Source organism: Ischnura elegans, chromosome 6 (genome assembly GCF_921293095.1).
Source record: "Ischnura elegans chromosome 6, ioIscEleg1.1, whole genome shotgun sequence".
NCBI lineage: Eukaryota > Metazoa > Arthropoda > Insecta > Odonata > Coenagrionidae > Ischnura > Ischnura elegans.
In genome coordinates this window covers 7,937,972-7,961,187 of record NC_060251.1, presented here as the reverse complement: position 1 = coordinate 7,961,187, position 23,216 = coordinate 7,937,972, and the positions used below count along the sequence as shown (strand labels likewise).

Below are 23,216 nucleotides of genomic sequence, written 5' to 3'. Positions count from 1 at the left end.
AGTGGCCTCTCTGGTTTCAAGTTCCTTCCGCAGCATAAAATAACAACCTAAAAATTGTTAAATACTTTTCTTATAAACTCATAAAACGAAAATTAGATATCTCAAAAGACATTTTTTGTTTTGAAAAATATTTTAAAGAGCAGAACTCAGAGCTTGAACGCAGTAGTTCAGTCAGTACTTTTCCGCCGAACGACCTTATCCGGGTAACATGGCTTTTGTGGTTGCTAGACTTTGCCGCCAATCGCTCTCTTTGCAGGGATCTGCAAGCAAGTGTCGGCCGTTGGCGAACATAGTTCCAGCAATTCGCAACTTAGCTACGAAAATGACTATGCCACGGGTATATTTTGACATGACTGCCGATGATCAGCCAGTCGGAAGAATTATAATGGAGGTAAGTTTATTTAATATGAATAATTTTCTTCGTGAAAGGCCGAAAATAGGCGGTGACATGCCGACGCCCCGGTAGGTGTCCGAATTTAGGTGCTGTAATTTTGCTAATATCCTATCAAGTACTCTTGTACTAGCCTTTATGCACCTATGGTTGAGGTAAAAGCGGCTTATAATAACGCTTGATTTATTTTAAGTGGTGTGAAAGCGGATTTCGAATTTTCACTTGCACGAGGTTAATATTCGAAGTCAAAATGGCTGTTCTTCCTTATCTCATTCATTTAAGTCATCCAATTACGGATTATAGCCATGTTAAGTTCAAGGTCGGTGGTAATTGCTCATCAAGGCCTAGGAAACTATCGTAACTCATCTCTTGAATGAAATCGCCCACGTGCTCCTCTAGCTGGTCAAACTTAACTCACCTGCTCGAATGCCGGTCTATAAGTATTTTTACCGTAATTAGTATCGCAAGCTTGACTTCCAAGGCGTTGGTTCTCGGGAGCATGTTTGAATCAATGTTCCTACAGACGCTCTTAAATTTATTTGGAAACTGGGTACAATGCCGGTTATGATGGTAATTGTGATTTTTTAAAATTTTATTTTAGCTGAGAAGTGATGTAGTACCAAAAACTGCAGAAAATTTCCGACAGCTATGCACTGGAGAGAAAGGATTCGGCTATGAGGGAAGTTACTTCCACCGTGTTATCCCCAACTTCATGTGCCAAGGTGGTGACTTCACCAATCATAATGGCACTGGAGGGAAGTCTATTTATGGAAACAAATTTGAGGATGAGAATTTTACCTTGAAGCATACTGGACCAGGTTTGTGCTCGTTAATTATTTCTAGTCCTCCAGAACAACTTACTCTTCCATGAGGTGGCTTCATTATGAATCTATTCCTTCAGGTATTCTTTCGATGGCCAATGCCGGAGCCAATACAAACGGAAGCCAGTTCTTCATTACCACTGTGAAAACGAGTTGGCTCGATAGTCGGCACGTTGTGTTTGGCAGCGTAGTTGAGGGAATGGATGTTGTGAAGAAGGTATGTACTACGATGTTGCAAATGCGGCATTATTCCTAGTCCTTCACCGGGATTTTTACTTATGCCAGTTATGAATTACTTTTTAGCTTGAATCATATGGATCGCAAAGTGGGAAGACATCAAAGAAGATCAAGGTCGCCAAGAGTGGTCAACTTTAAATTGTGTATTTCTTTTCTTATGCTGGCCAGCGAGATGGAATTTTAATTACTGGTACCAGCACAAATCCTTGCCCCCAATTGTGTGTAAGCCATCTCATCATTCCGATTATCTGGGTGGTGGTAATCGAGGTTGCATTTGCCCTTGGATAAATGACTTCTCAATAATAAAGTTCATCTGGTCCTGGCGTTTTGATATATTTTACTTGAAGCCAATTTAAAGCTTTTTTTTTGTAGTTGTGTGGGCACTTTCTATTAACACCTGTCAGCTCTGTGCCCCTAAGCATTTCATGTTGAGCATTTAACTACTGCTGATAAAGTTCACTATTAGACGGCACTTATTGTGGGTTATGAAGCTATGTATGTGTTTGTGATTTATAAGTAACTTGTTGTTCTAGTTAAAAGCTTGAATGTGTAATATTGATCCATTCCTACTGTTTAACTGAAGTATTTTTATTGGCCAAGGGCATATGTATATCATCACTCACTGTATTTTTCCTTATTGATTCTTTATCTCAAATGGAGCTAGCTTGGAAAGTTTTCAATTTCTGCATTTTAACAGTTGGAAGGTTAATCATAATAAATCAATAAAGCATTAATTAGTACTAAGACTTTTTTTTATTAAGTTGAGTTTGATGGTGATTTTTGTTTGGCTTATTTTTATTGCTTTTCTTTACACTGAAATTGCAGTCTTACAAGGCTATTTTCTGTTATTCCACACTCTGCTAATGTAGGTGTACTTTGTACATCTAGGATACTATCATTCCACTCAGTAAGGGGCTTCGTCGGGTACCCATTGAGCAATCTTGCATTTTCTCCATTTGCTAATTGTCTCAAGAGATAGCCAACCTTTGTCTCTGTTGATGATAGTTGAAGAGTACATGCTTTGTCTCCTAATAGAAGTAGATAGGGTAATTTGTATAATGCTGTTGATATCCAATTTAATTATTGATAAATAAAACTTACCATTGTGTGATAGAATCTTGACGTTAATTTCATTTTTCCCTCTGGGGAATTTAGTTTGAAGCAAAGGAAATCCCTCAAATGCCTGAAATAATTAGTTCTAGTAAATGAGGTGTGATTAATTTCATTATTTTGCTTAGAGATATGTAATAACTTGTGAAGTAAGAAGTCAATGTCTGTCCAAATGATAAATTAGGAATTGTTTTTGTGTGATGTTCACAGTGGACTGAATTTATCAGAAAGACAGGAATTTCACTGTCTGAAATGCCAAGAAAATAGAAAAGTTCCATTCACATATGCATTGGTGGTAGTTCCAAAGTTTGCCAATATGGTGTATATCTGTGGGTCACATGCTGTCATTAGCTAGTTCCTAGCTTGTTGAAATTTATGCCATTCAGATGATTCTCTGAAACATGTTTTAGTTATGTTATTATGCTGATTTACTTTCTTTACAGCACTGTGAAGCATGCTTGGTTTGCAAAGACTCAATGTTGACAATAAAACATGGAAATGGTATCAGTGGCGTGGATAAGTTATACTAAATCAGCATGAATTGAAGAGTGGCAACCTCAGAAATTTAGTTTCATTGCCACTGCTGGGATTGGCAATCCTGAAATTTTTGTAGAATATGTGATAGATTATTATGATCTTTGATTGTCGTTACCATCCTTTTAAGTTGGGCTACATCGGTGAAGGTTGGCTCTGCCTTTTAAAGGTTACAAAATGGATGTCACCTTAAGATCTTGCCTCCCAAGTTAAATTATGTTGTTGCTAATTAGACATGAGATAGAAATCGATGAGATAGAGGTAATTGTTTATTTTCAGGCTGCTGCTGAAATATCTTTATAATCAAAATGGTTCAGTCATTATGAAATAGATATGTTTGCCATAATTCTAAGAATTCTAATTCTGATGGAACAACTAAGTAAATTAAGGTGAATTTGCTTTGGTGTTTCCTAGGGTACTTATAATAGGGTAGTTTCCTTCATCAAAGAAAACAAAAGGCATTGATGGCGATTCGTTACCCACCATTAGTGTATTCATAATACACAAATTATTTGGTTTTTGAAATACCGGTTTAGACGAATGGCAAGGGTCAAATTTTAACCTCATTTGAAAAAGGCCAGATTGGCGCCCATGCGATTCCACTCCACGTGACGTCACAGGGACCTAGTTTCTACACGAGAGGATAGGAGTTATGCATCGTCAGAGGCTACCAATGCATGCATGAGGCACAGAGCTCAGGGAAACATGTCTTAATAATCACCTATTAAAACTGGCTAAGGTCGGAAAGTTTTCTTCGCTTGATAAGGTATTAATAAACCTTTTTTAAGCCATGCGCTACCAGACAGGAAGGTACTCAGCTACCTGTTAGCATCCTGCGTCCTATCAGCGCTCAGAGCCTCGATCAAGGTCTCCTACCAGGCGGGAGGGGGAACCAGAAATACGTCACACGGAGAGATTTCCTTACCCGTCGCGTTTTCGCGCGCTTGAAATTTTTCACTTTTCATTTGATCGCGAAAAATAGATATCGTCATTTAAAAATCTAAAAGCGTGAAATACGTACTCCAGGAGTAATAATCTTTCGATTTAGGCAATAAAAAAATAATAGGAAACCACCCTATTTTGTTGCTACCAATGAGTTAGTTCACCTTTTTTTTGCCTCAGATTGTGACTGAAAAATATACCAGTATTTTTGTTTCTTGATTTATTGCCTTTTTTGTTCAACTATTCGCAATTAAAAATGGACCTGACAGAATAAACAATTCAAGTATAGGTTGCTTGCTTAGTCTCAGCTGCTCCACTTTCTTACAAATGGGTATTGATTAGTGCTCCAGTGAACATTTCCTGACCCCAATAAAAGGTTCCCCTACATGTAGTATGTGAACCAGTTCTTAAATTGCATCAGCATCTCATTAGAATGGATAGAAGCACTCACACTTCCTTGTATCAAACTTGCAAGGGCATTGCTGCTGCACTCTTCCTGGGACGTCCTCATTCCTAACTCCGTAGTTCCATTTGATCCTCATCATTCTTCTTTTACACCACATTTAAAAGTATTTCAGATAGAGAAAGAGGTCACGTCTGAACACCAGAGGTCAGAAAAGTGGGAGGAAATAACATACTGGGAGCTTGTTCTGATGGCTGTGTGTTCTGGTAATGAGAATGCAGTGCAGGGCCAGGCTTGAGGTTGATATCCCTGGCAAGGATGGTGAATAGGTTCCACCCAGGGAATGACTGACTCAGGCCAATCCAAAGGGAGCTTCATCTTGACGGGCGGGTTAGCTGGAGGTAGTGGACTTAGAATTCACACGCATGAAAAAACGTGTGCATTCCCATGCACACATTGAAATGAAAATCACCTTAATTAATGCGATTGTTGGGAAATATGTATCTCCAATTCAGATAGCTTTGGTAATGGGATGCTTACACTGACGTGCACTGAGATTACCACTGAAAACACAACTAATAGCTTAGACCAAGATGCACATGGGTGGATACCTGCAACCATCTTGGACCATTAAATCTTGTTGTCTAGTTTTTCTGAGTAATTAGCTTCCAAGCTGTGCCTGCTATATTGATTGTTCTAGTTTTGAGAGGAAAGTTTCACCCTCTCTTAGTATGAAAGGAAAGTGATCAGGTTAAACACCCTTGTAATTCTCCTGGCCCTTCTCTCATGGTTCTGCTGAGATCCTGATCAGGAGCTGGACTGTATTGGAACTAAAGGCAAAATTGCCAATTGTGGCAATGGGGTCGTTAATGCCTACCTGGAATCTCAATTAAATTTAATATTTAATTTAATAAGTACTAGAGGAAGTGGAAAATGATATTGATGAGAAACTGTTCATCGTTTATACTTCCACATACATTCTGGGTGTAAATGAAATGGCCCTTAAAGAAAGTTAGTTACATCACCTTATACTCATTACTTAATTTGCTTGCTGCTGTAAATGAAATGTCTGATTGTGCTTGTGGTTTTTATTCAGATGCACCAAGTGGTACCTCCCTTTCAGTAAAAGGGTTAGGAAATGCCTTTTGCCTTAGAAATAGGCAGCAGATGATGAACAAGTGAAAAATTGTTTTTTTTTTTTACATTTAAACATATTTCTGATACAAAAGAATTGGTGATCTAGTTCATTGTTCACAACTTGTCATTTTTTTGCAACATTGTAAGAATGTAATGCCTAACTTGGTTGTCTTGTTGTTCTACCTCATATGAAGCAGATATGCTCAGGCTCTCGTGATAAATATGCCTACGAAATGCAAAATGTGCCTTTTGAATACTTTGGTAGCCCAGGATTAAAGCAAAATGGAAGACTTCTTTCAAGGACGTTTACCGGGGTCACAAAGGTGGTTGATCATTCTGTTTTTATGTTAAAAAAAACTCCAGGAACCTCTATTGTTTCAGCCGAAAGTAGGTGAAAAAATTTAGCTGTATCCATGAGGGGAAACATACAGTAACAGTAATAGAACTGACAATGTTGGGCAATTACATAATAGAAATGCTGAGGTGGTATAAATTTTAACAACCACGAACTAATCTGCAACACACTAGTCCTGTCTTGCCTGCATTATATAAAAGTAACAATAGCTTTTTTTGTGGATGAGATAGGTAATGGAAACTTTATAAGCATTTATAGCTGATGGTATGTGGCCAGCCAATCCTATTTTCTATATTTTTTTGTTTCATTTTTTGAGAATGTATGTATGAGTCCTGCAATTAGTTTGCAATATATTTCTTGTACCATTGTTTTGTATCACTTAAGTCAGTGTTTCCCTTCAACTCCCTAAAAAATGATTACCTACTTATTTCTTTACCACCATAATAAATATGTACTCTTCAATTGTGTTTCGGAAGTGATTATTTAGTTGAAAGCTTTGCAGGACTCACGGAAAATAATGGTGCAGTTATTTTGTGAGTCCCTTTTAGATATAAATAGAGTGCATTCCATTAGAACAAGCTTTTCCATTGTTGCTCAGGCACACATTCAAGTATATTCTGTAGCTTGGTGCATAAAAAGGAGTACTGCTAATTAACGAAATCTGAGACATGCCTATTGAATACCTTGGTAGCCTAGGATTATAGCAAAATTCATGATTAATTTCACACATACAGTTGTGACTAAGATTAAAGTGGCTGCTTACCACATCAGTAGGACTGTCTTTATGAAGTAACTTATCTGGATTTGCAGATGGTAAAGAAACCCCTTCCACCCTTGGAGTGGTCTTTATCTCATGTGTGTTACATTTTCTTTGCAGTTCTGTCCTTCTGTCTGAAACCTATTGTTCAAGTATTAATTGTAGTGAATCAGGTTCAACGGCTGAATTCTTTGTGCAGAGTGAATGACATAGTTTGTGAATCTATATTATTCCAATACATAGTATGAATGGCATTACCTGGAAGAAAACTCCCTCTGGGTACTGATGCTGCAGTTCTGCCGGGAAGTAGCCATCCATTAGGTCTTCTATAATTTTTTTAGTTTTATTTTCAGAGTATGGTTGCAGGCTGCCATCAGATATTACTAAACCATCTTCATATAGTGTTAGAGGTATATGCTCTACCAACTGTTTAGAAAAAAATAATTAGTATATATACAGCCATATTTCACTGAGCTTTTATTAGCTTTATTCTATGATTGGTATGTATCTATAGTAAGGGAAACATTATTGTAGCAAAGTTGGTTCCACTGCTATTGGTCCTACAGAAAATGGGCATGATATTTCAATGCGTAATAGTGGACAAGGAAAATTCAAACATGTCCTGTCTTCCTTGAAGCACTGTGCAAAGTGGGATATTTGAAGGTTGCCTGCCTATAATGTAATTCAATCTGGTTCCTGATTATTGTGGCATTTTAGATAATCTTTCCTTGATGCTTTTGAAAAAACTATATTGAACTCCCTTGCAAAAATTCTCTGCAATTTTCCTCTGCACTCTATATTTTCTTCATGTCTACTCTAGCTCTCAGGCAAGGCCCTTCAATTTAATGCCAGCCTCGTTGGCGGTGGGGTGAAGTCCTTGCCTGCCAAAACTGTGGGTTGCAGGTTCAATTCCCGCCTGGGTAGGTGGTCCATATCCGGGGCATGGGTGTTTGTGCTTTGTTAATTCCTCCGTTGTTAAGGCCTCAATGTGCTATTTAAGGGGAAGTTGGAAATAAAAAAGAAATTCACTCGGAGTCTGCATCTAAATGCTTGAATTTCTATCATAAGAATTTGTCCTGAGAATAATATGCAATGAGCCCATCAGTTCCCATACTCAGTCTCATTCACGCTACCTCACTGTCTTCTATTCTCAGGTATACTGAAAACTTTTCTGTGGCCTAAGCTACATGATATTCTACTATGTGAATCGTAAAGAGACTAAGAAATGTAACAAAAATATACCGTGTCTCTGTTGTTTGTAATGTGTTCATAAAACTCACCAATAGGTGATGTTGGGCGTTGCTGGGTTAGAAAGGATATAGGTTTTCTTGCAGACCTACAGTGGTGACTCAGGCTTTGTGTGGGATAGTTTTTAGACAAAATATTTCCACACTCAAGAAATTACATGATGAAAAGTCCAATATTCTCCAGTAAATATGTAATGGCAAGTTAATTGCCCAGTTTATTAACTTGGAATAAAACAGAATAGTTGAACAATGTAGTAGGTACCTACTATGATTTCTTACAGAGGTAAAAAATAGTTGAGGGTAAATACTAGTAAGTTCATAGGCTTTGCCTAAGTCATGTGAAATTATCATTTTAAGAAACTGATCACACCTAGTCATTTTGAATTGCGAAATTAATTTTTATGTTGTTTGATGGATAGGGAATCAAAATTTTTATATTTCCATTGATAAATGCAGGAACTCAACCTTTATTGCACCTGAAGGACAATTTCCAAAAGATCTCAGTGGGCTTACTGAGAAAAATCAACTACTATTGTACATCTAAACACTTAGACTGCGGGAATGTTTTATACGTCTTGTACGCTGACAGCCGAAAAACGTTTTCAAGCGATTGCTCGACTACCTTCTTCAGTTTCCCAAAATTTTTATTGTTACCTGGGTACGGCCCAAGTGCACTTTTCCACATGGTTGGGATTGCTATTGCAGCTTAACTCTCCCTGACCATCCAAAAAATACAAAATGTTTTTAAAAAATTGCCACAGCCTAAGGGTTTAAAAAAAGCTGTAAAGATCTAATATTGGGTAAAAAAGTTATGTATGTACTAGGGTCAATCCACCTCAATTCAAAAAACATTTGTCTATTGAAGTCTCACATTTTGATGACAATTTCTGCATGGTATATACATGTACATACCTCAAACAAATTGATCTGAGAGCGGTTTGCAAAAAAATTGCGCCTTTTATGCACATTTTAATGTTTTTGAACTTTCAAAAAAAAATCATGCTTCGAATAAATGAATTTTTCTTCATTTCACCGCAGCAATGCCATAAAGTCATGATTAAAGGCAAGACTTCTTTTCTGATGAGTTCAAAACTCATTCAGTGCCCTTTCCTATTATTAATATATTTAAGTGCTTAAAAGTTGTAAATTAACTTTTTTCAAATACTACATCTTAGAATTAGCCCAAAAACTTGTGTGATAATCTAGACATGTCTACCTTACAATTCCAAAAATTAAGTTTAGAGGCAACTCGTAGATGATTTTTTATGCTGGGATCATTTTTGTCAATGTTTTAACCATTTGTTTATTTAATATATTATCTTTGAAAAGCCAAATTTTATTTTTGGAATAATAAGGTAGATGTGTCTAGTTTATTAAAACAAATGTTTCGGCCATTTCTGGGATAGAGTACTTGAGAAAAGTTAATTTAAAATTTTTACACATTTAAATGTAGCAATAATAGGAAAGGAAGTTGAATGTATTTTTAATTCATTCACCGTCTTAAATTAAATCTTACCTTTAAAATAAGCCATAAATCATGGCTTTTTGATAATTTGGTGGTTATATAGAAGGAATTACATAATTCAAGGCATTTTTTTTGTCCAAAAGTTAAAAAAATACTAATGCTCATTATTATTATCCAAGTATTCTGCTGATGAAGGTACGTTTCCATGGAGTACTTGAGAAGCATTCGGGCAGCCTCCCCTTCCTTCATAGATTTCCCTCGTCAGTTCATAATGAGGCCGACTCCCTTTCATTCCAACCTAAAAATCCTATTCTCAACATTTTACCCTCGAACACTGTTTTCAGCATCCCCTCCCCGCTATGTACTACATCTGTTGATTTGGTACCTCGGGCTACATTTTGACGTACGTCAAACTTTGTATTTCAAAAAAAGTTGTTTGATGACTGACCCTAATTATTTAGATTACAACTAAGTCCCCTATTCCTCCAATCTAGACCTATTTTCTTGAGGATATGCTTCACTAGCTTCATTATGCTTCAATAGCTTCACCTAATCTACTCTATCAAATGCTTTTTCATAATCCACTAAGCATGCATACACTTTCTGGTTGTATTCTAGGTTTCTCCCTAGCGATCTCATTACAGCTATTGCATCTCGAGTTGACTTTTCTTTTCTGAACCCATACTGATCTTCACTCAAATACTCATTAGCCCTCGCCTCCATTCGTCTGTTTAATGTCCTCAGTACCACTTTCACAGTGTGCGATATTAGACTAATAGTCCAGTAATCTCTACATTCTACAGCTTTCTTCTTTGAAAAATGCGATGGTGGTTGGCGTAACATGGTGAAACTCCTTCATGATGCACAAAGGTTAAGAAAAGACTGTTTCACAAAATAAAATATATTTGCAAATATATTTTATTTTGTGAAACAGCGAAGTCTTTTCTTAACCTTCGTGCATCATTTCTTCTTTTATACTGTTTTCATGAAATCTTCTGGCCGACCTGCCTCCTCATACAGCTATGCGTGTGTACCTTATGCATATTATCTCAAAAAACCTTCTCTTACCATCCCTACCTATGTTCTTCAGAAGCTGACCCTGGATATTATCCACTCCCACCACTTTCTTAGCCTTCACATTGCCAAGGGCTCTCTCAATTTCCGTGTCTAAGATCCCCGACCCAAGGCTATCCTCCTCCACTGTACTTTCCGTCTTTAAATTCAATCTTTCTCATCTATTCCTGCTGTCTAACAGATCCTCCACATATTCCATCCTTCTATACTGAACCTCATCCTGCTCAATCAGCATCCTTCCATCTTTAGCTTTTGACATGGCTTGCCTTCTTTTGGCTCTCGATAGTGATTTTACTTTGCTGTACAACGCACCTACCATTCCTTCCTTCTTAAACTTTTCCATATCCTCACACTTTCTTTTCCACCATGCCTCCATTGCCATTGTAGTTTCACGGTGTAATCGATTCTTGATTTGCTTATACATCCTTTTACCCTGCTCTGTGTCCACGTTCTTCTACTTCCATCTCTCCTCCATATTTTCTACCATTTCCTCCATAATCCACAGCTTCTTTATCCTTCTACTGTCAAAGTAACCAAATTGACTTCTCTGCCGCTTTGACTATTCCCATTTTAATATTATCCCACCCTTCCTCTACAGTCTGTGTACCTATTTTCAATCTCCTGTATACTATTTTCCTCTAGTTCTGATATTCTCTCCTCATAGTTCCCTTTAGAGCTTCTACATTCCATTTCTTTGCCTACCTAAGTTTCATAAGTCTTTTGAATCTTACGCTTCATTTCATGAGCACTAGTTTGTGGTCTTAAGTGAGAGTTTTTTACTCTATTCTTAAACCTTCGTCTTACCATGATGTAGTCTATCTGATATCTCACTGTATCCCGTGGACTTGACCATGTGTGCCTCCACCCTTTATGATGATTGAACCATGTGTTTTTTATGAATAATTTGTTTCTCCTGCAAAATTCTGTTGCTTTATCTCCCCTGTCATTCCACATTCCTAATCCAACTTCTCCTACTTTTTTTTCTATCCCTCCCTTTCCCGACTGAAGTGTTCCAGTCCCCCATCACTACCAGATTTTTCTCACCTGGAGTGTCTCTAATTATTTCCTCGAGCTGTCCATACACCTCATCTACTTCTTCTTCCCTATGATTGCTGGTGGGCATGTAAACTTGAACCACCACAAGGTTGGTGGGTCGTGCCTCAATTTCCACCACCAGAATCCTATTGCTTACCAGATCTGTACCTACCACTTTCGTACCGAGCTTCCCATTTAATACCAAAGGTACAAGAAGGGGAGAGTCTGAGGAAAAGAGGATGGATGGTGCATGGTGATGGATGGAAAAGGTGCAATTAGGGGGGAGGAGAATCAGGGAAGTCAAGAGAAGTGTCAGGGAAGAAGGAGAATGCATAAGACATACCAGTTACAGGTTAAAAGCTAACACAATGTTCTAAAAACATGATCAGGATATTCCAGTCTTGGATGAGGTGTCATTGAACAGCCTCGGAAAGTCCACTAAGGAGTGGATTTTGCCGTAAAGTTTCCTGTGAAGTGTCAAAACCCTCCAAGTCCATGGTATGACTGGATGATGGAAGAGGAAGGATTACCCCAGGTGGGTGTCTATATTTCATAGCTTGGTAGTACATAGTGAAATGGAAGAGGGAGGTGATTCTCACCATTTGTTGGCCAATGTCCAACTGGATGTGTAGGGTGTCAGTTTTATGTTAAGTTTCCTGTAACTTTTGATTTACTAATACATATGTGGAAAAACTCCAGCAGATTAAACCTGAATCAAGCTCTACAGTGGAAGGAACGTCACTTTTATGCTTTTTGCAGCATTATACTAGGTAGCTTAGTTTGGACGATAAAACTCCTCAAACTTGTGTCTCTTGCTTTTTTTAGAGACAGAAGTGTTATGGATTGGCCACAATTATTTATATGTCCACTAACCTTGAATGATGCACCAGTTGGAGTGTGTTTAATATGCTGTTCCTCAAATCTGATGAGCTTGTTCAATTCCTCTATACTTTCAATGAGCAAATCAAAATCTACTTCATAGCGATAGAATGATTTTTCTGGAAACCACATCTTTTTGCCTTTAGTTGAATCTGATGATCCCGCCAAGTCCTGTTTTAAGAATTTTATTAACTTATTTATTATTATAAATTTGACATTTGTTCATTAAGGTCAGGGCACTGTGCGTGCCAAGGCTGCCCAAATGAGCACCTCTATAAATGGACACTTTCCCTTGGAACGAAATTTATTTCCCATTAAGGTAGTGTGAATTCCACCTCTTTGCAGTGGCTACCTCCCTAAATTGCAGGTTTTCACTGGGCAGTCACTTCTTAGGCCATGAGTATCTAAACAGAAAAATCTCCATTGAGTGGTAATGGTATTGAAATATTATCATAGGAATAGCCTGAATGTGTTGACAATGGATTTTGATAAGTACATAGCTACCTATCTGTAATGTCTCCACATTTTGGGCAGAGTACCTTACTATGAATCTTCTATGAGATGAAGTTTTCTCCCACTGTCACATTCAGGCCAACAGATCAAGAGTTGGTACTGCTTAAGGTGAAGGAGAGCACCTCTATAGGATGGTAAAATAGATGAAATCAGAGGAACGGGAAAGCAAAAAATTCATATATTTAGACTTTTATGACTGGAGCAGTATGTTTTCAAGGTGAATGCGATGAAGTGAAAGAAGCACAGTCACTTTTGCATGCCCGGTAATTTGAATGCAATTCAATGGTCCATGTCTCTAAAATTTAGGCTACACCCATTGGTGTGTTTGGGATTGGGTGGATGTCAAGAGCTTTCGAGCACCCCTGCATAAATTTGTCTCATATGAATGAATGTAAATTTTTTTTTAGAGAATTGTTCCATTATTTTTCTGCAATTCATCTTACAAAAGAAAGTCAAGAAAATGAGTTTCGAAATAAACATCCTATATATGCCTTATCCTGGTTTTTAAAGATATGGTTTACATTTTATACTCGCTTGTTTGAGTTTTCAAGGGTACTTTGACCACTTGAAGATCACTCGAGGATGCAAAGGAATTCCCATGACACCTACTATGGACACACCTAATGGTTTTTACGTGTTTATGGTCATATTTGCCATTTCGTGGGGTTTTTTCCAAAGCAAGTATTATGTGAAAGATATATTATGTGAACTAGAAACAGTGGCACAGCGAGGGGGAGGTTTGGGGGATAAAACCTCCCCCAGAGCTCAGACAGTGTTTTAAGTTTAATCTATTTTATTTATTTAGATTAATATTACTTATAGAATAGTGTAAGGATTAATAAAATATCCCTCAGAAGCCCGTAAAACTCACCATTTTTAACCATCTATCTTAATTTTTTTCCGGCGGAGGGTCCTCGCACCTCCCACTTACCCTGGCAGGTATGCCATACCCCCAGACACCTCAGTATTTGTTGTGCCTAAAACCCCCCCTAGCCTTAATTCCTAGCTGTGCCCCTGAGTAGAAATAAAACTTAACCCAGATTGTGTAACAATTGAAATTTTTTAGAGTGAAATTTACAAGTTTTGTTTATTACCATGAAGGAAAATTTTCACACAATCATCCCTGAAACACTTCGATACTGCTAATGCTCTAACGCTCAACAGTCGCCTACCAAATAGAGTCCAACTCATGTAGTACCACTTAGTTCGGTGGGTGATTGTTGATCATTTTTGCCATGGAGGTATTGACTTGGTTTGTTAAGTGGGCTGCTCAGAATATGTTTTTGGAAATCTCAATAACCTTCTTCGGAAGGTCTGTTAGCCCCTTCAGCAGCCTCCCTGGCAACATACCTTGGTAGAAATTCCCAGGCTGGTCGTTTTTGCACCATTGCACTTCCTTTTCTCTCATCAGAATTAATCATATAAACATTCATAACTTAATTAGCAAATTATTACGGAGGCTTCCGCGGTGAGTTGATTGGTGATAGTTTTCCGGGTTTACACCGCGTTGATTCATGTTATTGCGGACGACAGTTTCGGGCATGTTCCAGCTCCCATCTTCGGGTCTTCTTTTGGACCCGATGACGGGAGCTGGAACGCGCCCAAAACTGTCGTCTGCAAAAACATGAATCAACGCGGTGTAAACCCGGAAAACTATCATTAATTAGCAAATGTTTGAATTCAAGAGTTCTCTACGTCTTTCAATCGACTAGATATTCTTTTGAGTTGGTCCACTTGAGGAACTTTCTACAGCAAAATATCGATGCAACAAATTTATTCATTTAAACATATTCACACATCTCTAACCACTTATCAATGTTCTCTTGTCTTTTGCTAGGATTTGTTTGTTATTATGTGAGTTAACTTTTCCCTAAACTACTGTTTAATAGTGGAATACTCCAACTTAACTGCATGAACTGTGATGAAATTCTTATCAATTGCCATGGGAAAATTATTCCTATGACTGGAAATTAAACTGCACATTTAGGGCTTTCCCAGCTACCATGCAGACCACACTATGCTTACGTTCCTTGATTCCCATTGAAATATTTCCTTGATTCTCAAGGCAAAAGCCAAAAGATCCATCATTCAATTACCAGTCCTGAGTCCTGGGAAAGTTTTCCCATGGTAATTTATGTGAATTATAATATACAAGTATATAAATCCCACACAAGAATATAAAAAAATAATAACTTGAGAAGCATTAATTTACTAAAGGAGGTCGAGCAGTGGACCACGATAGCATGAAGTGGCTTCTTGGACAATCTCACTCATCAATTACTGATAGCAGGGTATGCAATTTCACCTCTAAGCGAGTGTTTATCCTCTTCACCATCCCAAAAATTTGGTTGACTCTACTGTTCAGTTTATCCATTTGCTCTCCAAATACTGATATTTTGGCATATAAAGCTGACAGCAAAGATACATCAGCAAATTTGGCTACAGATAAAATGTGTACAATATGTATTCTAACCTTTAAATTTGAGAATTGACTTGGCTTCATTTGGAAGTTAACTTAATACATGTATGTTGAGGGAGAACACTTACCTGTACGGTAGTTTTTCTGAGACATAGCTGCAAATGATTTTGACTGGTATGACAGTTGATAATTTACTACTGCAATAGTTGTTTAACATTGGCCAGCAGCCAAGAAATATTCTTCAAGATAATATTTAATTTGCATTAGCTCTATTGCATCATGAAGCATATGATCACAGTAACAAATTGGATAATGCAAAGCAAGGGAAGGTGTAAAACTTTGCTATCACGCTTGGGAAACTTTAAAGATGACAGGAAATTGTAGGGTCAATGCTTCATAAGATTTTGATAACGCGTATTACTACTTATATACCCGATGTCACTTTTTCCACGGAAACGCGAGGTAGAAAGGTTATCCACGAACGCTCTTATCAAATTCGAGAATGGAACCATTCAACATTGGAGAATACGCAAGGGGGTTAATGGCAGGGGGACGGTAGAGGATGGTTAAAGATTTTTTTATTTGTTGTCTTGTTCCTACTATGGCAACCAATGGCAACTACTTTAGACCTCGAGCATGCATCAGGTAGGGAGTGCATGTCCTGTGCCCGCTCAATGGGTCGATGTTGGAATAAATGCAAAGTCTTGGCCTCATGAGCTAACATTCATGGAATAGCCCAAAAGGAAGGTTGGAAATGTACAGCAACGATGATAATTTGGTCATGAAACGTGATTCCGGCACCTATGTAGGAGAGGAAAGTTAAAGAGTGGTAGGTGAACGTTTGAAACCTATTTCTTATATTTTTCAATATTGAGAGGTCACAAGACCAAATATGGACCATAAAATATATACTGTATTTACTATCATAAATTCCTCTATAATAATTATTATTACATTTATAACTAAGAATAGTTTCCCTGCACGGGGGTGACGAAGGGGGATACCAACGTTACAATTTTGGTTCGAAACTTCTACCCGTATGTCGACCGATTAACTCATCAATTGTTGTATTCAATATTTTCGTTAACAGTGAACATATAAGGACTGTAATTTTCCGTGAGTGGATACGGTGGATACGCTGAATTATGGGGAATAATTCATTTAACTGGAATTTCCCACTTTTATTTAGCGCTGTTACGTAGTGTAGTAGTTTAGTACTGTTGGTAGTACGGTGCTTCAAAAATAGAAAAAAAACAATGCGACTGGTACTGCGCGCGCTGAACAAAGAGGTGAAAGGATGAAAGAGAACTGCATGTCGTGTTGTTGTCGAAGGCATGTTTCATTGTCGTGTTTATAGATGGATAGAAGTGGAAAATTTTAGAATTAGAGATATAAATACGTGTACGTACGTGGGTCGGAGGATTATGGTGAGGAGCCACGGTAGGACTTCGTGACAAATTAAACGCGCTCCCCATTCCACATGATGATATAATCAGCTGACATCCTGACATGGGGCTTGGGTTCTTTATCAAATTGGGGACGCCTACCGAAAAAAAGAACTTGAGTTGTCTCGATAGGGCCTAATAAACGCGTTGGCAATATGTTCGTTCAGAAGGCTAAGTCCGCGGTCAAGGTTAGTGCTTCTTTTATTGCTCCATGAATGATGCTGGCGTTTGCGTTAAACTTCCATATTTATGCAAAAGTCTAGTTAATAATTTTAAATCATTTTATACGTATCTTATAATGCAATATATCCTTTAAAAAATTCCTTACGGTCCTCTTACGCGTGTTTCATGTTACACTAAAGAAATAAAGAGTTTAGTTTGTTGACAGTCTTCTTGTATTACGGCGTTTGGTTTAATTCACGCAGTGCATTTTTGAAAATCACGGAATTATTAAAATTCATCATCAAAGTGATATCACATATAAGGAAGGTGGTATGCTTTTGTTGCAACAGAATAATTTGTTGGTAATATTGGTCAGAAAATATTCAAGTGTGGTAAAAGTTACCCAAATGTTATTGTAGCTCGTGTAAGGTGCCTATTTACCAGTAAGTAAAAGTATTGCAGAATTATTTGAGGTAAAGGGACACAATAATCGTTGTCATCAAAAACGTCTTTATATCTAAACGATCTTCCCAGATCAATTTCATCTAGTAAGTTGCTCCTGTGCTTGCAGGTGATACATGCTGTTTCCTGAAATCGAAAGACATAGGCCTGCTTGTTAACCTGAGAAATTCCTTCATGTCGGACTCGACACAATGTTTTTCAAATACAAATAATCTTACCATCAAGGTCGTATCCAGGATCAAAACTAAGGGGGTGGTTGGGCCGTGGTCGTTCAAGTTGTCACATTTGAGCTTGGAAAAGATGGATGAAAGTAAAAATTTCAGAAAATTATAATAGCGCCTTATTAGTTATAAAATTATTTTATCGAAAGAAATAGTTTTATTTTAGTTACCTGTCTTACATCTACTAATATCATTTTTCATTAAAATAAAAAAATTCCATAAAAAATTGTTGAAAATTTTCGTTTCAATCCAGTCCTGATTTTCCTTACAGACTTCCGATTTTTGATTCTAGGGGAGGGCAACTGCCCCTAGTGACCCCCCGCTGTGTACACTATGCTTACCATTGACCGGCACATATACTCACACATAAGATTCCACCATGAAATGAATACTCCTTCAGCCTCCTACCCTAGATGTATAACACTGCCTCCATCTGTTTCCAGTTGATCTAGTTTCTTGGCCTACTTCTAAATGAGGACCTGAATTGGTCATACCATGTAATGTCCATTGCGAAAAATGTAAGTTCGGGAATATAACTCCTTAGGAAGCACTGCAGGAACTAGTGACTTTGTATGCAGTCATGCGCACGGGTGCAAAGTTAAATAGACCAACGGATGAAGTTCGCTATGAAAAAATATTTGACTTAGGCGGAATTCGAACCTGGATCTCCAGATCAGGTGTAACTGGCACCTGACACACCTGACTGGCATTCGGGAGATGCGGGTTCGAATCCCGGCTAAGTCAAATATTTTTTCATAGCGAACTTCATCCGTTGGTGTATTCTCCTTAGGAAGTTAGCCTTATTTGTGTCCCTCATGTTGTGGAACCCATTATTTCAGGCAAAAATCTGAGTTAATGTATTGTATGGTATATTGCCCTGGGGACATGGCAACCTTTGCAATAATGGCATTTTCCCTACAAAAGCAGGCTGTGAAGACTCCTTTATTGCTGGAAGAGCCTCATTCTAAGAGCATGCTATTGACATAAGTCTCTCATTCTACATTCTAAACTGTTCTTTATTTATCAAACTGAACCGTAATCTCTTTCTCAAAATGGACTAAATCTACTTACATGCAGCAGCACATATGTAACAGCAATAATTTCCATGGGAATCGCCACTCTCTCTCTCTCATTAGCTCTGGGGGGTGCTCACTATTCGGCATCAGCAATTATAACAGAATCTCTCCTCGCATATTAAGTCTTTTCCACCTCATCATTTAAATAATTTGTAAAAAGTGATTGTAGAATTAAAAAATCTAGAATGAAATTTTAAAATATATAAAAATTTTATTTTGTACCATTTGTTACTATATTAATTTTAAAAATGTTGCCAGGTGCAAAATTACTCACTTTGCAATGTCCCACAAAACTTCATTATTCTTACCCTGGGTTTCAAATACTTTTTACGTTGACAGTCAGTAGACCTTGAAAATCACTATTGAGTGGTTGAAACACATGGTCAGAATAATAAAGTTTTTTGGAACATTAAAAAGTGAGTTATTTTGCAATTTACCTATTTGTAATTAGAATTGAGTATTTATATTAATTATTTCATTGTCTTGCGATATATGCTACCATGTAATGATTTATGTGTTTCTTTGTAACCTTGGAATATAAAATGCATCATTATTATTATTAAATGCAATGGAAACGATTCAGTGACAGAGGTTAGTGCTTTCCATCAAAATTGCCTAACTTTGCTTTTATTTTTTGAATGAAGATATACCCTTACACCTTGGAAATGATTCTGAAGAATTCACTTATCGTGTTGGCAATATATTTGCTTCACGATGTGCATTCTCAAGTTGCAAATATGACTGCCTCAACTACTAGTCAGCCGTGGCCTATACCAACGGTCATCAATGGCACACTTGCCGCTCCCGATGTGGAGACTACCACCAAACCATCCAGGATAGTTACTGCTGAAGAGCCGAACGCTTTAACTAACCTAAGAAAATTGGATGATCACAGTTTATATCTGTTGCAAAGGATAAGTGACCGGCTTACTGCTTTAATGGCTTTGGATGAGCAACAGCTGAGGCGATTGGAAGCTTTGGAGCATAGGTTTGTGTATTATATATTTCTTTAGTTCCTTAGTGACATATGTTTTTAAATTCGTTGTTTTTGTTTTGTGTTAAAAAAGTGTTTTATATGCTAAATTCAGAAGAGTGGATTCTTTATCAAATCCATTGTTTGAGTAACTGTACTTTTGGTTATTCTCCCATCACTTCCAGGGGATGTATACATTGGGTTAGCCCCACCCTCAAATGAGGAAAATTAGGATAAACTTAAGTATTGTAATTTGAACTAGTATGATGGTCATAACAATTTTTTTATGGAATAAGTTCAAAAGATGTTGAGAAAAAATGACTTTGAAACTGGAGTACATTTCTAAGAAAATGATGTCTCAATCATATATTTGAGTTTTCCCTTTTGTTATGGCTGATAGTAATCAACATTCTACTGTTCTGTTATTTCTGCTGGAATGAGTAAGGCAGGCATTTGTATTAAAACCCATAATAGGTGGCAGGTTAAATGTGCATGATCATAAAGTGGTCTTGTCCTGGAGAAATGCACTGTTGACATGGGTTTGAACAGAATATTCAGTGTTCAGTAAGAAAAATGAATATTCACTGCTCAGTGAGCCACCGATTGATCACAATGGACTTTCCCTCTGTGTGATGGCAAATTTACTATTTTTCTTCACTTAGCAGCTGTCGCCATTCAGCAAAATGAGAAGTTATATAGACATAAAACTTGGATCTAGTATACTGTAGATGGTGGCCTTGGTAGTGCTACCAGAAGTTAATTGTGACCCATACCACCTGTAGCAAAACTCATTTAACTGAAGGGCGGAGCATAATCCTCTGGTGGGTCTCTCTATTGCCTTCCTGGATGCCACCTTGCAAAGCGGCTGACCGTCTGCAATGGAGCTTACTACATACTTGGCTGTCAGCACGGATTCTGAAAAGGTAGATCATGTGAAACGTAACTCACACTCAGGACGTTCTCAAATCTGGTGAATCGAAAAGACAATTTGACACATTTTATCTAGATTTTAAGAAAGCTTTCGACGCAGTACCTCACAACAAACTTTTATACAAGTTACAGTCATGCAGATTAAACGAAAGAGTGGTGAACTGGATACATGACTTTCTGAGTGATCGTAAACAAAAAGTAGTTCTTGACGGAATTAGCTCTGATATTGTAAAAGTTACACAGGAGTTCCACAAGGAAGCGTGATCAGCCCCCTTTTGTTCATTATATGCATTAATGACCTCTGCTCCCGAATTAGCAGTAAAATATGTTTATTTGCTGATGATGCTGTCATCTATTGTGACATTAGTGATTACTCTGACTATGAAATTCTATCATCTGATTTAAACAATGTTCATTTGTGGAGCCAAAAGTGGGGACTCGAGCTTAATCTGGGCAAATGTGCGTCGGTACATTTTGTGCAGGGTTCGTCCAACTATAACCATGTTTATTAGGCCGGCCCTTATTTTTCAGAATTGCGAAAAGTTATGTTTTCCTAGTCTCAAAATTATCCAAATGAAGTTTATATTCACATGTTAAAATTTGGTTACTTAAAAATAACGGCAACCCGTGCCCCAAGGGCCCTAAGTACTGAGGACCCTCATTTGAGTTTTTTGGAGCAGAAAAAGTGCTATCCTTATGTAAAACGTAAAAGTAAAGTCTTACAGGGCTGATTTTCTGTTTGTTTTGACCTATCTCTAAGCGTTTATGAGATATCGTCCGTCGTAATGCAATCCACCCCCCAGGGCACCACCCCGCACCGCGGCGCCACTGAGGTAGGGCCCGCACCACTTAGTAGAGACTTCCCTTCCACCCCCTCCTCTCCCTCGACGAAGTCTTTGCTCCCACTGGCAAGATCTAGCCTCTGAAGAAATGTGCTTACGTTAGAAAGATTTCAGAGTACTTCTAATCTTTCTGACACCCCATATTAGGCAATTAAGTGCCTTTGCGCACGTTGGCAGTTGTGCTACGATGAAAATTCACACTTAGTAATAAATTTTGAAAGCTCTCTTCCTTCTACGTGACTGGCTTAAAACCTTGAATTTGTTTTACCTCTCTGCCTCTCTAATTTACTCTCTGTACAATAATTTATCACTTGAGGACCCCGAATAATTTGCAAATCGTTCTTGGATGTTTATCCCATCCTCGCATGTGCGCATCAAAGAATGGAATGCATATTTACAATGTATTAAATAGCTTTCTCGAATTAGTAGTGACAAAATTTGATATAGATACCTTAGTGATATCTTTATGTTTATAGAATGCCTTCTTCAGTGGATCATATTTTCCCTCACATGTCCTCATACGGAGTATCACGTTTTCCTTTTCATACCTAGAAAAGGATCCGTCAAAGAATGCCAGGCCTACAACTCCTCACTTAGGTACCACAAGTGGTTTGAAAACCTCTTTTGTACTGCTTTCGCTATGTCCAGGTTAACACTTTCGTAATTAACAAATATTTTTAGGAACTGCGGGTCACTGTTGGGAGCAGATGCACCATAAGGAGCGGAGAACCACATCTTTTTCTTTCTTCTTAAATATATTGAAATCTATTCCACTAATAACTGCATTTTGTGCTCCTCGTTGATTGCGTAAGAATTATACTTCTTCAGCCCAAGCACATTTATCCAAGAGATTAACTGCAATTTCCTCCTCATGCGTCAAAAACTCACTGGTACCTCTCCTTGCAATGTCAAACAAATCATTTATTTTTGTTACGAAAGATTCTCTTCTCTTCATATCCACTGTATTTCGCGTTCTCTTTTTATTTCATTGCACGTTCATCCATTCTTAGCGTAACTTTTCAATCTTTATTTTCCGTAATAACAGGAATTCTCGTTTTGTACCATGGATGAAACGCATTTCTTACGGTTTTTCTCGCACTAAGTCTCATGCATTTCGAACCCATTAGGTGATAGAGAGCACACGCAGTACTATTCTCACTCTAGGTAACTTTCAGCCAAGTTTTACTTCACTTTCTTTTCCAACCAAATCAATTCCTGGATTTAGTCTTGATTTCATGTCTTTCCTTGTTGGCCTATTCTTAAAATAAATGTCACGTGTATTCATGATAAACTAGTTATTTCGCCATTTTTATCCTTGTATCCTAAAAAACTTAGCACTTCCTATCCTTTGCTCACTATACACTAGAACTATCTCTCCACTGTCCGTGAACTGACTGCCTCGTTTCTTCTTCCTTGAATATTTCTATCTACTGTTGGAGCCTTGGGAGCCCTGCTCATCTCCTTCATTCCTTTATAATTCACAGACACAATTATATCACATGCTTTTAATATTTTGTGCATAAAGAGCATTTTGGAACTTGCTGGAATGGTTCGCGGCCGTATGGTGGCAACAAATTAAGGTTTAAGGGGTCGGTACCCAGTGCACAGGATGGCAATGAAGGGTTAAAATTGACATTGTAGGCTTAAACAACATTAATCATGACACAAGAGGAACAACCTGTTCAATTCTGTACCACTAACATGTAAATATTGTCATCAGGAGGAAAGTCTTTGTCGAGGGAGAAGAGGGGGTGGAGGGGAAGTTTCTAGTAAGTGGTGTGGGCCG

At 37.8% G+C, this 23,216-nt stretch overlaps 3 protein-coding genes across 7 annotated transcripts in view; 2 read left to right on the top strand and 1 right to left on the bottom strand.

The window, feature by feature from the left end:
• Window positions 1-28: 28 nt before the first annotated feature.
• LOC124160415 (peptidyl-prolyl cis-trans isomerase-like) lies at window positions 29-2,193 on the top strand. Its single transcript, XM_046536269.1, has 4 exons — window positions 29-391; window positions 993-1,209; window positions 1,293-1,429; window positions 1,516-2,193. The coding sequence occupies exons 1-4, from the start codon at window positions 209-211 to the stop codon at window positions 1,585-1,587; spliced, it is 609 nt and encodes a 202-aa protein (XP_046392225.1). The 5' UTR covers window positions 29-208; the 3' UTR covers window positions 1,588-2,193.
• LOC124160414 (UBX domain-containing protein 11-like) lies at window positions 1,614-15,876 on the bottom strand. Of its 3 annotated transcripts, XM_046536266.1 has the most exons (6): window positions 15,448-15,876; window positions 15,206-15,339; window positions 12,382-12,558; window positions 6,946-7,113; window positions 6,694-6,828; window positions 1,614-2,632 (listed from the first exon to the last, which is right to left on the bottom strand). In XM_046536266.1, exons 1-6 carry the CDS (start codon window positions 15,470-15,472, stop codon window positions 2,354-2,356), a joined length of 918 nt encoding a protein of 305 aa, XP_046392222.1. In that variant the 5' UTR covers window positions 15,473-15,876; the 3' UTR covers window positions 1,614-2,353. The 3 variants fall into 3 exon arrangements, with proteins under 3 accessions (XP_046392222.1, XP_046392223.1, XP_046392224.1); XM_046536267.1 differs by lacking the exon at window positions 6,694-6,828 and having other exon boundaries at window positions 15,448-15,873; XM_046536268.1 differs by lacking the exon at window positions 12,382-12,558 and having other exon boundaries at window positions 15,448-15,873.
• Window positions 15,877-15,946: 70 nt separating this feature from the next.
• Window positions 15,947-23,216, top strand: part of LOC124160412 (fibrinogen C domain-containing protein 1-B-like) — a 42,141-nt gene continuing 34,871 nt past the window's right edge. Inside the window, exons 1-2 of one of the 3 annotated variants that reach the window (XM_046536258.1) lie at window positions 15,947-16,148; window positions 19,330-19,673. In XM_046536258.1, coding sequence (XP_046392214.1) covers window positions 19,351-19,673 — 323 coding nt within the window. In that variant the 5' untranslated portion in view covers window positions 15,947-16,148; window positions 19,330-19,350. Of the gene's footprint in view, window positions 16,149-16,550; window positions 16,953-19,329; window positions 19,674-20,329; window positions 20,582-23,216 lie in introns of those variants that run through there. The other 2 variants (XM_046536257.1, XM_046536259.1) reach the window with 2 other exon arrangements.